General features: G+C 41.7%; 1 protein-coding gene across 1 annotated transcript in view; it reads right to left on the bottom strand.

Annotated features, from left to right (window-relative positions):
• nos1 (nitric oxide synthase 1 (neuronal)) overlaps positions 1–16,744 on the bottom strand; it is a 53,391-nt gene that overhangs the window by 26,868 nt on the left and 9,779 nt on the right. The window contains exons 4-9 of the mRNA XM_061729870.1: positions 6,888–7,033; positions 5,304–5,466; positions 4,436–4,527; positions 1,723–1,864; positions 1,476–1,615; positions 389–563 (exon numbers count right to left, since the gene is read on the bottom strand). Coding sequence (XP_061585854.1) covers positions 389–563; positions 1,476–1,615; positions 1,723–1,864; positions 4,436–4,527; positions 5,304–5,466; positions 6,888–7,033 — 858 coding nt within the window. The remainder of the gene's footprint in view (positions 1–388; positions 564–1,475; positions 1,616–1,722; positions 1,865–4,435; positions 4,528–5,303; positions 5,467–6,887; positions 7,034–16,744) is intronic.

The following is a 16,744-nucleotide window of genomic DNA, read 5'->3' on the forward strand; positions in this document are numbered from 1 at the left end:
ATCACACAGTTTTAGTTTTTTGTAATTGAAAAAGGTTTTTCAGTAAACTTTTGAAAGAAAAACACAGACCGTGACGTTTCATTGACGTACGCGTCAGCTACATGCTTGGGAACTATAGCTTAGTGTGCTTTACCAGGAATTAGACGGAGCCACACTTACAGTAAATAATGTTAAATTTGGATATTTTTGATTTGTAACAAACACCAAAAGAAGTGTTGTTCATCAGCTTTCCTCTTAGTTTGCATAATTGGAAGCGATGCATTCTTATTGGATCATTTGGTGATACAACACATGCTCCTCTCGACACGAGGCTGCAGTCAATCTGCGCCTCCACTTCTGTCCCTCTTTCGGGAGGAACATGCCGACGCTCGCTGGCACAGCACGCTACCTCCAGAATGTTGTAGCGTGAGCTGTCACAGAAGTCCCTCACGCCGATCTCCGTGCCCATGTACCAGCCGCTGAAGGGGCATCCGGTGAACTCCAGACCGCCAATCTCCAGCAGCATGTTGGAGACCGCGGGGAGGCCGTACCACTTCAGCTCCAGGCCTTTGAACCACTCAAACCTGCGCCGAGGAAACAAGGAACGGTTCCAACGGACTTTAATTCAGTACATTTTACAAATTATCCATTTGCCTATTAGCGATGCACTCCATTACGATCAACCATAACAACACGTGAAATTACCTCTGAAGCACGATATGAAAAGGAGGGGTGCAGCCAAAACAAACATTAGCACAAAGAAATCAATTTTAAAAGGCTTTTTTGTGCTGGACAGAGCGAGCTGAACCCTCCATAACCTATGAGGGGATTGATAACATCACTTTGGGGGTATTATTTGCAGAGCTCAGTCTAATCATGTGCAAAAATGAGACACTGTTGGTGGCAGCAGCCTGTGCCAAGCTGCTGCCAGAGCTGAGGAGCTGATGCCGTTTGGAGCAGGAGATGCCAGTTTTTTTGGGGGGTGGGGGGCTGGCAGGGAGATCTGTGCAACAAGGGATTCTGAAATGCTCTCTGTAGCGTGTAGTGATTTCAGTGATAGTTTTGTGTACATCTGCATGTGTGTTTTCATGACAGCTAGTGTGGCAACAGGTTCTGCCGTGATTACAGCCACTACGGCGCTAAAGCAGCTTCATGGCAGGGATATCAAGAGCTTTATGGCTCTTGTACCCTGGCTAAGGATGGTTTTACAAAGAAATGTTGGAATAAAGCATGAGAAAGCTTTAAATCTTACTAACAATAATTACCACAAAAACTGGCATAGCAACAGACACTGGCTGTGTGCTTTCTGGGAACATGCACAGTTGGATTGTGACTACAACCCAGTCAGATTTCTTGGCATGAAAGTATCCCATTGTTTAAGAAGTGTTGTTTAAAGATGTGCAAGTGGGCGGATGTGTTTGGTGCCGTCTCCTCGGCTCTTGTTTAACTAGGTTCTGCATATTTTATGCATGCCTGAGAAGAAAAGCGTAACTCACTTCGGGTGTGTGATTGGCACCTCCAGAATGAGATCTTCGGGGATCTCGAACAGCTCAGGGTCATTTCCACTGGCTTGCAACAAAAGGGGGAGCACATCAAAACGACCCTTCGGCGCCTTCCACCCAAGCTGTACGCAGATCTGCAACCCAAAAAAGCGGCGTGTCTACTGAGCATGGACATGCTTTAGAGAGGAAAGGCTGCATGTTTACATCACCAGTGTACAGAAATAAAACTCCTAATTTGTACCTCTGTAAACTCAACATTGGCAGGGTCTCCCCGGATCTCTCCATCAGGCAGCTTGTAACCTGCGTAACGAATGAGCTGGCTGTTCCACACTCGAAAGTCGCGTTTGCCGTCTGTCCTCTGAGGAAATATAGTGATAGCAGACCTGCAAAAAGAGAAAAGGAAACCAAACAGAAAAGTATGATTATTAGGTTGAGAAATAGAAAATGTTTAAAACATAATTGGACCTCTAAACAGCTTTAACTGCACACAACATTTATGAAAAAGAGACATGAAGAAAGCATTGGGTGATTATGATAAATTAATGCAAGTAATCTGTCATCAGACATCTTTAATTAGCGCCTATAAGGTTAGAGGAACCCCAGAGCGAAGCCCGGCTTTCTCTGGTCTGATCTACATCTCTGTGTTGTTTTAATGCTCCGACCCGGTGATAATACTGCTAAGCCGGTTGTAAGTCGCGGAGGAGGATGTAATGGTGTGGTTGAGCAGCTGGCGTGAATCTGGGCCAGTCGTGCAGTCGACACCGCAGTGAGCACTAAATCCCGGTGTGATGAACGACCTCGGTACATGTTCACCTGCTTTAGACAAATGCTTGTCCTCTTTCAGGCAACATTTGATGCAATGAGTGGCGCTACATGTAGGAATAGCAAATATGTCCTACATTTTAAATCAAATTCTATGTTTTAGGCGAAAATACAAGACAGTTAAGATTTAATTCTGCAGACTGCATTTAAATAAACATTTGGATAAACCAGACAGTAAAAACTCTTACTGTGCTTAACCCCAAAGTAATGAAATTAAAACCTCCAAAAAAGCAATGTCACACTTGATTTTATTGTTAAAAAATTAAAAATGTCATGCTTCATTTTAAAATGAATAACTATATTATCCTAAAGTGATGATGACCCTAATGGGATTTGTAATGAGCTCTCATTAATCATGTGTGATCTATGTCTTCATCACTACAAACTGGGAATAAATGGCTTATGAACCTTGGAATTACAATAAATGAACTTTCTGAAAGGTGGAAACAAAGCAGTACTTTAGAGAAATATAAAAGCCGTTGAATTGCAACCTCTTAAGAAAAGAACATCTTGCATTCTTCACTTCATTCATTTATTTCCTTTTCCCCCCCATTTTCTCCAAGCCTTTCTCCAACATCATCTTCTTTCACACCAACCACCTCCATCTCCTCTTTCTCTGCATCCAGAACCACTTCCTCTTTGGTATTCACTCTTTTCTCCTGCCTGGCAACTCCATCACCTGCATCCTTCTGCCTTCTGTATGCATTAACCCTCCTCTTCACATTTCCAAACCATCTCAGGCTAGTTTCTCTCGCTTTATATCCAAGATGGCTACATTGGCTGTTCCTCTGAAGGACACCTACAAGAATAAGTCCCTGGTCTTTTCAAGCTCTAGAAATTAGATCATTCCAACCTCACAATAACATATGTGTCATTTATTTAATTGTATAATTCAGAATGGTTACTAAACACCTCAGGAGGGAATGTTCCAATACGTTTATCTCAAGATAAGACCAAATCTTAGTCGTTAACTACAAAAATATCAGACTCAATGGGCCTCTGGTAGCATTTTAGATCTAAGGTATCCGCTGATCATAAAACTTTGAAACCTGTCATGGATCAAGTTTTAATCAAAAGGACAAGACAAGTATGCATTACTTGGAAGGGATGCCAAGAGAAAACGCACAACTGTGGGAACAATGACCTTTGGACAGATGAGAACAAAGATAATCTATGACCATAATACAAAAAGCCACATTAGACAAAAACCAAACACAACCACAAACTGTATAAAAAAAAAAAACCTGACAAACCCTCTGTGCACAGGCCTGAGGTGTGGTTCTGTCTGTACATCCTTATGTCAGCTTAGTTAACCGCTGGCTGGTGGTCAGACTAACTGACCTGGGAGGGTATAGCGAAGCTGTATGTAGCCCCTTGAACACAACCCATCTAAACAACAACACACCTCACACCAACATGGCAAGCACAGTGATGAGAGGGAAATTAAGTGTTCACCAGAGGATTCTCGGGTCAAATGCGTGGCCATGTGTTCAGGAACTAAAGCTTGAGCTGAAACCGTCTTGCATAAGGACGATAGTCCAAGTAGGCCAACAAATCTACAATAGAATGACAGAACATGTAAAGCATCAAGATGCTCCCTTGAGCAGGTTCCAAGTCCAGGCCTGGATCGAGTGAAATGTTGCCTGCAAACCTCAATGAACAGAGGCAAAGTAGAAGAATTGGACAGAATCTTTCCCCCCAGTGTGAAAGACAGAAGTGCAGAAACTGCTGCCTTCCCATGGCCAGGTAGGGTAGTAATGAGGCAGAAACCTATCCATCATCCAAGAAGTAAACGTGAGATGTCATATGTGATTAGGGCTTGGCAGAAAGAGCGTGAGCGTTGTGCAGGTCTGACAAATGGCTGCTTGTTAGCGAGGTCTGCCGCCTCTCCGACACGGCAGTGATGGGTCTCGAGACGCCGACAGACACAGCTACAGATGCACTTTTGAGACACATGGCACATGTTGACAGATGGGACCAGGGGTCAAGATGTGGCAGTCAGAGATGAAGAGGGTCATGAGTGCGACAGATGGAAAGAGGAAACGAGTGTATGTAGCAGGGGGAACACGAGCAGAGCTGAAGGGGGAGACAGATGAGAAAGGTGGAGCAGTTTGTGTGTAGGTGCCGTGTACCTCAGGTTGCCTTTGTTAGTGGCATATTTAATGTGGTTGCAGATGTAGTTGTACATTCCATGGGCTGTTGTGCAGTCTCTGGCATCAAAAACCTGTAGAGCAAGTTAAAAAAGAGACATTTGAACCACGCATTTGCAAACTTTTAAAAATCTTTGAATGAATATGCCAAGGAAAATGCTGTGAAAAATCCAAATTACTTGAGAAATTGTCATGAACTGAATTAATAGTGCAGGGCTTGTAGCACCCTATAATGTAATCATTTCCTGAAAATGTAATAACGCCTGAAAATGTAATAAAATTTGTGCTTAACTCAATCGAAAATGTAATAAAATCCAATAATGTAATAACTTCGCCAATAATGTAATAAAATATCCTGACTGATATTGTAATACCATTTTTACAGATTATGTAATACCTTATCACATTATTGGGAATTTATTACATTTTCAGATGGGTCTTTTTTTCTTTTTTTTTTTAAACTGATAATGTAATACTTGACAAATAATGTAATATATATGTTAATTTTCAGTCCAGAGTTCTACATTTTGTGTTTTAAGTACCTAAGAATGTTATATACGCTGGATTTGCGACACCAGAATGACTATTGGGTTAAATAGCAGACTTTGAGTACCATGTAATAAATTCCCAATAACGTAATAAGGTAATACATTATTGGTAAAAATATTATTACAATATTTGTCAGGATATTTTATTACATTATTGGTGAAGTTATTACATTATTGGGTTTTATTACATTTTCGATTGAATTAAGTGCAAATTTTATTACATTTTCAGGAAATTATTACATTATAGGGTGCTACAGGGCTTTTCCGAAAAGGTGCATTATTTTTTTTGGAATAATGGTTACCTGTAGTTTGGACCACTGGATCCTCCCTACACATCTGGCAGCATTCCTCCAGGCGTGCTTGGCTCCATAAATCAGTTCTGTGTCTTTCAGTTGATAAGTTCCTGATGCTTCGATCTCCTTCGTCACCTCTTCCAGCCTGTCCACGTGAGCCTTAGAGGCATACCTGTAAGACAGGACAATGCCACAAGCACAATGTCACACCCGAAAAAGGATCAGTGGGACGGTTTTTTATATTTCCTATAATGTTTAATATATTGTTTAAAAAGAAAAGGTGGTTCCTACCACTTGCACTATGTTGAAGAAAAAGAAACAGCAGCAGAAACATTGACATTAATAAGACTGGGGTTATAACCACAGACATTCGCTGTCAGGCTCCATCTGGCACGCTGCCTCAACAAATTCCATGTCAAATAACTCAAACGCCCGGAAAAATTCATCTTTGCTGCAATGAAGTCGGCGCATGTGTATAAGAGGTCACAATGTGTTTTGGGGGTTTTTTTTGTTTGTTTTTCTGTGTGTGTGTGTATTTTGACGAAAAATACAGTCAGAAATACCTCCTGCTCTTGTCTTCCTGCATACATGCAGATTTCTGTCACGTGCAGTCAGATGATTGAAAAATCAAAGAATTACACAGATCGTTAAAAACTTACGTCTACAGGCAAAATAGGAAAGAAAATGTCGCAGCATGAAAGACCGAGTCGCAGTAACATTAAAAATGACAACACTCGGCCATGGTGCTGCCACAAAGGTTAGTGGATGTGCTTGCATGCCTGTAGGATTGCAGGTGCGACTCTAATCTCGATTTCCAACCTATTATGCATGAGATGACAACATGCACGATCAAAAATCCCCAAAGATGCTCGTGGTGGTTTCTTAAAGTGATGCTGACGGAAAACCATTCATTATTATTTAACTAGAGTATTTTGTTGAGGGACTTTGTGAGTGATGTGTTCACCTCAACAGCACAAGCATCTCTTCATCTGGTTAGACACCTGACTACTGCATAAAACTCTCAGAAATAAAAGTATAAACAATGCCAGCCTATTTAACCCATTCATCCTGAGGTTTGAGACTATTTATCAAATGAAGCCGTGGGTTTGAATAGGTTAATAAGTTAATTAGCTTTAGATGCAGTCATTTTCAGGATAATGGTAGATCTTTTCCCTGCTGGTAGACACACATTGCAAAGCACAGGTCCAACTGATCAACTTATCAAGTGCTGCATGTCAGTTTCATACATTTGTTGTTTTATGGTGGTTCTTTTGTTACGTTCAACAACTACATCTCACCTCACAATCAGCTTGAACTGCAATATCCTCACGTACATGCTTTCAAATAAGACATCTGCCACATTTAAAACGTTCAACCTTCTACAACTTAGCTTAGAAGAGAAGCCCATGCTCAAAAGAAGACCTATCACCTAGCAGCAAATTAAACCTATGCTCATTCCACAATGTCAGCTGAGTTTTATAAACAGGATAAGCAATAGAAGGGTGAGACAATTGCTCCATCTCTCCTTCGTCTGCGATGCTGGGTATGTTGTTGCACCTTCGAGTTTGAACCCTTCACTCCGGCCAAGCTTGCCTTTTGATCGAGCTGTAGTACTGGTCTATGAAGTCAGTCGCCAGGGGAAGAAGCTCCTCTTTGGTTCTGACCTCATCTGGTTTGCGGGTATGCTGAGTCGGCACCATCACAGAGCCGTTGCACACATTTTCACTGCAGATTGGCACCTGAAAACAAAATAATGACATGTAAAGCAGTGGGCCCCCCTCCCCTTGGTGGCCAACAAGCAACATGTGGTACAATTCTGATGGTTCATGATGTTTGACACCTTGGTCAACATCATTTTCTCACCCACCTACTCCACCGAGTCCAGAGAAAACCCCAGGACAGAGCTGGCCCTCTTTATCATCTCATCAGCTCTTTTTTCTTCCCTTCCTGTGATGTCACCAGGAGACCACAGTGAAGAAAGTTGCCAACACAACCGGTCTCATAAAAAGTCCATGAGGACTTCAGTCATCTCAGAGAATTGTGGCAGCTTTGACCTTTCTTGAAGAAGATCCAAATGTCTAAATAGTCTTGTTTATTCTTTAATTAATTAAAAACATCAATGTATTTGTACACATCTACTCTCTGAATGTGCGTTCATACGGTCTTCCTTTGAAAGTCAGTGACCATCTTACTTGTAGATGATGTAAAGATGACTGAGTTCACAACAGCTGACAAAGTCCTTGATTATTTTCCTGCACTCTATTAAACACCCAACAGTTGCTTTACGCTCCGAGAACATCTGGATGTGACAGCTGGTTGTGTTGTAAGAGGGATCTGATGTGTGTGAGGGGAACAGAAAGGGGACGAGCTGTGTTCCTTGTGGAGCGCCTGCCCACCAACGTCTTCAGACTCCCAGCTGTTGAACCTCACATCTTAAAGGGATTGTGACATGAAAAACAAATTTTTCTTGATTTTTTGTGTTTTGTTGGGTGTCTTGACATCAATTACACCCAAAAAACAACGAACTTTTAACATTCAGTGTATTGTGTGCTTTCTGGGATTTTCCGCATAACTATGCAAAAACGGCGCATCTGGTTTGGTGGCGGGCCGTTACGTATAGACCCGCTAAATCACCGCCCCCTCCACCCAGCTCCCTGCCTCCTCTCCTCTCCAGCGCACCATAAAGGCTGATTTATGGTTCCGCGTTACACCGACGTAGAGCCTACGGCGTAGGGTTACGCGGCGACGCGCACCGTACGCTGAACCCTACGGCGTAGGCTCTGCGTCGATTTAACGCGGAACCATAAATCAGGCTTAACACGGAGCTGTTTAGTGTTTAGAGCCTCTTTTGTTCTAATCACCGGAGGAAAACTGCTAAGAAGACCCGCGGCCACTGACTGGACTTAAGACAAGGGGGCACTGCTGCTTGCATGCCTTTATTTTTATGATTGTTTGCTGTGGTTCGCCCTCCTGCTTTTCCGTGCTTGCTTCCCCTGTCGCTCCCGGCTTAACTCTCCGACGCCGCTGTTAGCGTATGGTTGGGTTGGAGGAGGTTTGGAGGAGGAGCGGCGCAATGATTGACAGGAAAGGGAGAAAAGGAAGCATTTTTCACGGCGCAAAAAAACACTGTAATAAAAAGCCAGGAATGGAGTACTAGAGTGAAGTTTTTCTTGTTACACTCTTTTAGACACATTTGAGGGATGTTGGCCAAGACTTTTAATAGTGTTAAAAGCATGTTAAAAATGATGTCACAATACCTTTAAGCTCTGTTACTGAGTGCTGTATGATTGTATCTCTCAGTTACAACTTCACATCCAGAGTTATTAAGGTAAGTATAAGATAAACTGAATGTTTGAATCATGAAGCGTTATCATGGCTAACCAAAATGTTAATGTGAGTATAATGTGAGTCATTCTTTTCCCCCGGAAGATATTTTAAGAAGAATCAACATACGATGTTTGGGCTGTCTGAGAGCCAGCAAGCATGCACAGTTCTTTCAGGGGGAACTTAAAGTTCAAGTGGGGTACTGACCATATTAACTAAAAGCCAGCATTGTCCTGAACCTTGAAGATGATCTATTGAAGTCTTGTTAGAGCTTTTAAGTTCTAGACTCTCAACAGTTATAATCCCTTCTGGATGGAAAATTAAACACAATCAAGAATCAAGAAAAAGAAAGTCTGGTTACATCTAATCGAAGCGTTTGAGAAGCAGCAGCAAGAGTTTTTTTTTAAATGTCGCAACCAGATTTTGTACGAACTGTGAAAGCTTGCTTCACCCACGTCCACAGAGACATGTTTTAAAAGCATCTCGCTTTTAATGGATAAAAGGATTAGAAATGTTACACTTCCCCTTTTCCAACATCACTCACACATGGCTGCCATGCGTTAATGAACAAGTAAGCGAGGGGGAAATTGTTCAGAGCAACACTGTGTGGTCAGTTTAATGTGATTAGAGCTGAGGTCAGTTGTCACTTTGGTTTGCCTTCACCAGCTCAGAGGGAGACAAAATGAGTGAGCAGGGAGACATAACAAAAAGATGGCGTGGGCGTGCTGTCGGAGCGGAAATGTGACAGTGACCTCAGTGGTACTAAAATTGGATCCTTACACTGAATTACCCACTTGAACTATGCAAACACTCATGGAGCAGCAGTGTGTACAAAGAAAATAACTTCCTTCTGTAACCCAATTCATCTAATCCTCACTCTAACCCCCCCCCAAAAAAAAACAAAGCGGGGAAAAAAGCTGAAGCACAGTCAGTCAAAACAACTAGTTTAAAAGGGTAAAATCATTTAAAAAAAGGAAGACTAAAGGAAAGAGACACTCGCTGACAACAAGCAACAACAACAACAAAGATGAGACAAAAAGAGTCGATGGAGTAAAAGGGAGAAATGAATGAGTGTTAAAAATAAGACCAAGGAATCACTTGTGCTCCGGCGCATCCGCTCGTCACGCTCCTCTAGCATTCATGCCAGCCAGCTGTCCTTTTGGGAAAAGATGGATGATCTGTGCTATATAATACATTTCAAGATTTGCTGTTTCAGACGGTTCATTCTGATGCACACAACAGCCTGTCCCATAAGTCACAGGCTGCCATTTACAAACAGCTGCAGTGTTTTGGAGGGTGGTTGATTAAAAAGTGGAGTTCACCTTGTGCGTGGCACGCTGGCTTATAGACTAGAGGGAGAGACGTAGACTGCATGTTAAATTGTAAAGGGCAAAAACACAAAACTTTTGACGATTGAAAAGAAGAGAAAAACCCTAGTCACGCATTTCTATTATGCATTGGTTCGATATTTGTCTTTGGCTACAAATACTTTATCAACTTGGTCAAAAGAGACATATTTAATTGAAATCATTTCCTGATGTCTTGATGAAATATCTTAGCCGGATAGATTAGATCCATATCTAGAATTTACCTGCAAATCATATTTCAGCTTGCTAGTGGTCTGTCCAGATTTCCAGGCTAGAAATATCTGACACTTTTGACAAAACATCTTGGAAACAGAGTTGATCAGCTCCTTTGTCAACGTGTTTTTACAGCTCTGTTCACAGCTGTCATTGTAAAGAGGTAGTTTTATAATCAGCATTATAGCAGCAACCGAGCATCATGACACACAAGACATTTAGGAAGATGTCGTGTCTGGAAATGATCAATAGGAGCTCCCAATTCAAGGGTGGCCTTTGAATAGGGAGCTTCTATTGATCATTATCAGACAGTTGCTTATCAAACTGCCTTTGCACAGTTGGTTAGCGCTACAACCAATCAGAGAAGTGAACAAGGGGATGTCCTCAGAGCGACGGAAACAAGTCAGAGTGAGAGGATGTTGAGTAGAAGAGGAAATTAAACTTTTGCCGCAGCCTGTTAGCAAAATGGCAAAGACCTCTGCCCCGCAGAGTGATGATGTGGATGCCACTTTTTGGTCAATTTTCAAAATAAAAGTCCAAGTCTTTAACACTTAATGCCAAACATCTGTCAATGCAGCCATCTACACCATTTAAATACAACATCGCTGCTCTGTTGTCATCATGTTATACTCTCTAGAAGGATAGGCTGATTGGCTCCCCATGACTTTTGAGCACAGTTAATGACCTCCAATAGATTGTAGCCAGATGTATCTGCAAAGAAAATTTGTTTTTATACTTTATTTACTATTCTTTAAACACAACCAAGAGGTCATTTTCAGTTCAATTCAATTTTATTTATATAGCATCTTTAACAATACAAGTTATCTCTTTCCAGAGACCATGAGAATGACCCCCAGAGCATGATCCCAGAGCAATTATTACAAAAACCTACAGTATAATCTACCTACAACCAGCTCCAGGGGCTTCCCATCCTTCCATCTTATTATTTTATTGTGGCTCTCATCTTTCACTTAAGCACGTTCATCTCTGGGGACACCGCTACCTCCTCCCTGAGCAGTGTGATAATTAGGTGCTGCTGTGTCATTTATACCTGCACATTTGTTTGAGTATATGAACGTAGGAGCTTCGGGTATCTGGAATATACCTGAAGAAGGATGAATGAGACCTGTGATGGTCAAAAATTATTTTCCTGGCATCTTGGTTGACATTTTTCCTTTACTTCATCTTACAATTGAAATTCTCCAATTATGTGCCCATAAGAAACTTCTAACCCCAAATTCTCCTGCTCTTTAAATGCCCATCTACTCAATGTACAACAGTAAAATTCTGTGTGTGTTGGGGGTGGGGTGTGTTCTTTTTCTAATCTCTACGTAAACTTCTGGCTGCAATCTGTATATACACAAGCGCTTGCTATAAACACTGAAGGGTCTAAGCTTTCTCAACAAATACAGTCTGCTGTGTCCCTTCACGCAGGCGGGCCGAGACCTGGTGTCTGTAGTCCTCCACCACCACCAGAAGCGTCACGTGAGTTCTATCTTCTCACACCGCAGTGCAGATGAAATAATGTTAGGAGAGAACTAAAAGATCATGACCCCCACAGCATTGTGTGGTTTACCCGGATGAGAGTGGACTGGGAAGTAGGTGCATGCCGGCTCATCAAGGTGGCATTTGAGACAGCGGCACTGCAACTGTATCTTAGAATAACGTTGAAGAGCTGCTGTTAAAACTCAAAGAGCTGAGCAGAGCTCTCCAGGATCCTCTGGTGTTCATCTAGACCTGCAGCCTTGGAGCAGATCAGCCACTCCAGATACTTCCTTACCTCTACAGAGATGGGCAGGAGGCAGAGAATCTGGAGGGTTGGGGGCTTAACGTCCCCTGAAGTGGGGAGAGAGGTTAAGGTTGTGTATCAGAAAATCAGAGGGAGACTGAGGAGGTGTAACATGGTAGTTGTGGGTCCAGAGAAGAAGTGGGACCTCTGTGGCTGAGGGCTCACTGCAAGTATTGTCCTGACCTGGACCTACTTCTATGTTTAGCTCACCAGTTTCACTGAAGCCTCCTCTCTTTCATTTATATGAGGCATCCCAAATGTGCTTCTTTATACCTCCCTGTCTTAGCTCCATTTTACTCAACTCAACTAACATTAACGATACCCTTTCTGAAGGCCCTTTCATAAGCTGAAGGTTTGGGGTCCCACAGTGCATCATTCAGGGAGGGATTTACAGGGTTCTGTGATGTCACAGACCCAGAGTACATCATTTAGCCCCCTCACCTTAATCATCACTCTGTTAATCCTAAAGAGAATTTCCAATTTTGAAATAGTCAAAGCAAAGTTGTTACACCAATTTCAAAAGAGGCCCAACTGCAAATTATATATATATATATATATATATATATATATATATATATATATATATATATATATATATATATATATATATATATATATATATATATATATATATATATTTGTACGTGTTGCATGAGAAAAGGACAGGGACACGCCCACCGAGTGTCAATCACAGTTACCTTTGCCTACCATCTCCTTCAGCTGATCCCTGCTGCTGACTGATGTTTAAAGCAGAATACATATTGTTGAACATGTTCTCGACAGTAAAATCAAAAATGACCAGCACATGTAGCTGGGTTAATACAAACGGCCGGTTGCTTCACCAACTGCGTATCTGCTAGCCATTGGCTGAGCAAACTGTCAATCGGTCATATTAAAAATACATGTAATCCTTTATATAAATTCACCCCCGTCAGAGTTGTCATGGGGGTGAACTCAAACAATTGTAATGTTTTGTTGAATCAGGCTATAAATATGTTTATTTCTGCCCCAAAGGGGGGAAATTTGAACATGAGTGTGTCAGGATGTGGTTGGAGTAGGACCCAGATGCAGGAGACCAGAAGGCAGGAATTCCCAAAAACAGTGATTTATTAGTCCAAACAAAACCAAAAGCGCTGCTGAACAGGATACAAAAACCAGGGCGTAAAACAAGAATCAAAAACTACATAAACCAGGGGCACGGTGGTGCAGCTGGTAGTGCAGCTGTCTCACAGCAAGAAGGTCCTGGGTTCAATTCTCGCCGGGGACGCTGTGGGTGGTGAAGTGCGTGTTAGTTCCCCCATGACTTCAGCTCCCACACCCTGGGTGGGGTTGGTGAAAGGGATTTTCTGTGTGGAGTTTGCATGTTCTCCCCGCGTTCCCTTGGGTAGCAATGTGAGCTACCCTCACAAAAACATGCACACCTGGGCTATACGTGCCCCCTCTGGCCAGATGGGGTGGGAGGGACCGGAATAACGTGATCCTTCCACGCGCTTCTTTTCACCCTGTCTGGTGAAAAGAAGCAGCCTGCTCACTCCTCAAGTAAGAGGAGATTTGAGCTCAGTGCAGGGCCCTCCCGGGGTTGGCAGAGGATGGCAATGCACAGGACTGACTTCGGTAAGAGCACAGGGTGTTAAAAATGGGAAAAAATCGGGGATAAAAATATTTATTAAAAAAAAAAAAAAAAAAAAACCTGAGCAGAAAACACGGGGGAACAAACAGTACGGACCAGCAGGGAGCAAGGGAAAGACAAGACCAGAATAACGAGAGCACAAGGAATAACGAGACACAGGTGCAGGCGATCAGGGCCGATGGGAAACAGGAAAGTCAAAACCAGAACTCAAACACAAAGACACGACTTCAAAATAAAACAGGAAGTACCAAACCGTGACAGAGAGTCAACGGCGGTAGGTTAGCTTTTAGGACCATCCTCCAGTGGCCAGCCCAGAAACTGCCACGAGTTTGAGTTCTGCATGAGCCTCGATCCGGGGATGGTCGGCGCTGGGGCCCAACACATGAAAGAGGGGAGCAGAATAGTGATGTTGACTCCGCCCCTTTAACATCAGCCGTTATGAACAGAACTGAAAGACGCTCGTCGATATGACTGATTCACCAAAACATACAAAGATATTTCATTGATATCTCAAATTAAGTCAACTTATTTAAATAAAAGGGGCAACATCCCCCCTTATAATAAGATGTCATAAACTGTACACTATTTGCATAGCGTCAATTACCTTGGAAATGGTGCAAAACCTGCAGTGTTTCTTCCTCTAAAGAGATTCATGCTTTTGATTATCCCCATGATTATATAAAATGTGATACTTTTTAATGTGATTTCATACAATATGTTATTATTGATGCATTACATAATTACGATAACAGTTGGAGGCAAAAGAGTTGCAAGTGTGGCATTAATTAGTGACAAAGTCCACCTGCTGAGGCAGTCCGCAGGACGTATGAAGCATTAGACATATAAGACCTTCATACAGCAGACAGTTTCCAGGAGATACACAGCACTGGTTTCTTAATGAGAAATGCCTTTTACTTGAGTCACGTGTTTATTATTGTAAATGTGACACTTTTTTTAGTGAGAATTTTCTTTAAGTCTAGATTTTGATTTTCACTCAAACTACAGCTTGCAGCACTAGATCTTTCCAAGTTTTTTTAGCGTTTTTTTAGAGGTCCAAATGATGGAACTTATTAAGCACATCTTTCATGGCCATCATGTAAGAGACAACAGCCTTCTATAGTGTTGGTCGGTTTTGTTTTGCAAGGTCTTGAGCTGCTGCTTCGATTGATGATGCTTAGATAATGTGTTAGATAGTGTGTTATGTTACGGACTTAAATGCATAAGCAATTATATCCTTGAAGTATCCAATTTTGTCTTCCACAGAACTCTTTTAGAAAAACACTGATTCACAACAACCATGAGAGCTGTCCAAAAACGGCATGTTGGGAATCAGTAGGTTTCTTCAAAAGCATGTCACAAGCTTCTTCCATATTTACCTAACCTCCTGTTTTCTGGCTAAATTGCAACGAAATTAAACACTAACAGTTCAGGCATGAGCTCTGAACAGTTGGTGAGGAGCACAGAAGAGGCACGTCATGCTGTGCCATTATTCTGTAATCTACTTGATGTGCAAATTTTATGTTGCCAAGTATCCACACTAAATGTTTGCTGTATTTGCTGTTCAGCCTTTCTGAGAGAATTAAAGAGAGATATCAATGACTATCATTTGCTACATCTTGAGACTATCCTGCATGTGTTATGTTAGCGTATGATGTAATGTTAAAGCTATAAAAGGCAGTGTGGCAGTTGGTAACAGTGTGTCCACTAATCAATGCAATCAATGCAATGCCATCAAGCAATTCTGTGTCATCATATTTGTTCAAAACTTTCATCTTTCAAACTGGTATTATTCCACTTTTAGTTTCAAAATCCCCCTATGTAGCGATGTCACTTCAGGGGACCTGGAGGAAGCTCATCACATGATAGTTGGTGTGTCACACTGTTTAGTCAACTGGACAAAGTCCTGTGATGTCATCCATAGTTTTCTGACGACTCGGTTCAAAGCCTGAAATTCTCTTTTGTAGAAGTCGCCTCCTTGCCAAGGCAGACGGCATGCAGCCTCATGTTCAGCTCCTGGTGTAATACACAATGAAGTGCACCTCTAGTGGGACAAACTGGTATTACAAGACCTGCCGGCCAATCCCTATTTCTTAGCACAGTCAATGATAGAGAATATATACGTGTCCCACTGGTCAGAAGTGGCATTGCTACACATTTAGCTTGAAATCACTACATTCACAACCAGTTCCAATTTGCCATCTTTGTTTAAATGGCTAATTGTTTAATCTCACCGACTGACGCACTGAGATAAGCTGGATAAATGCAGACAACTGCAGTGCAGGGAGCGTTTTCATTGTGGTCGCCTTGTTACAATTGTTTTGTTACAAGTGAGCATTTATTTGGTTGCAACATTCTTTATCATTAAGACCTCGTTAATGAAGGGTACATCAGCTTAAGCAAACAGACAATTTGGGCAATATTGTTGAATAAATGTTGATTCACGTTCAGCAGATTTTATGTCACACTTGTTATTGTGGAATATAATGAGGTTAAAAACAAAAACAAAAGAGCCAATTAAACAAAAAAACATGATTCATTTCCATCAGTTGTTGTGCTCTCCTGGCATTAGCCACTGAAAAACTCACATCACACAAGCTTTTGAAATTAAGTGTCCACAACAATGGAAATGCTTGTACAATGCTTTCAAATTCAATATAATAGTCCTTTAATGAATTGTCTCTTTATTAACCTTCTGTATTTGTAGAGCTAGGTATTGCTTGGCTGAAACGCAATTTTATTATCCACCGTATCAATTAAGGTAGTCGAATAATCCTCAAGCATAACAGAAAATTAATCCCTCTCACTTAAGCATTATGACCCAAAGCAAATATGTTATGCCGTGTTTATTAGTTTCTCATTTTATTTCTTCTTTTTGCTCCCATAAACAATAAGTGGCAGATCTTGTGAATGGTGGCGGTGAAATGTGGCGGAACAAAGCTCCAATCCTTTGGTTTCTTCAGAAGCTTCTTCCATATCACGATATTGATAAATTCATTATCTGTACCTTCTTCCTATTCAGGGTAATGGAGGTCTGCTGGAGCCTATACCACGTTCACTCACATGCTGCTTACACTCAGTGCAGCGGTCGATTACAACCCACCAATAAATGTAGCATGAATGTTTTTGG

This window comes from Cololabis saira, chromosome 9 (genome assembly GCF_033807715.1).
Source record: "Cololabis saira isolate AMF1-May2022 chromosome 9, fColSai1.1, whole genome shotgun sequence".
NCBI lineage: Eukaryota > Metazoa > Chordata > Actinopteri > Beloniformes > Belonidae > Cololabis > Cololabis saira.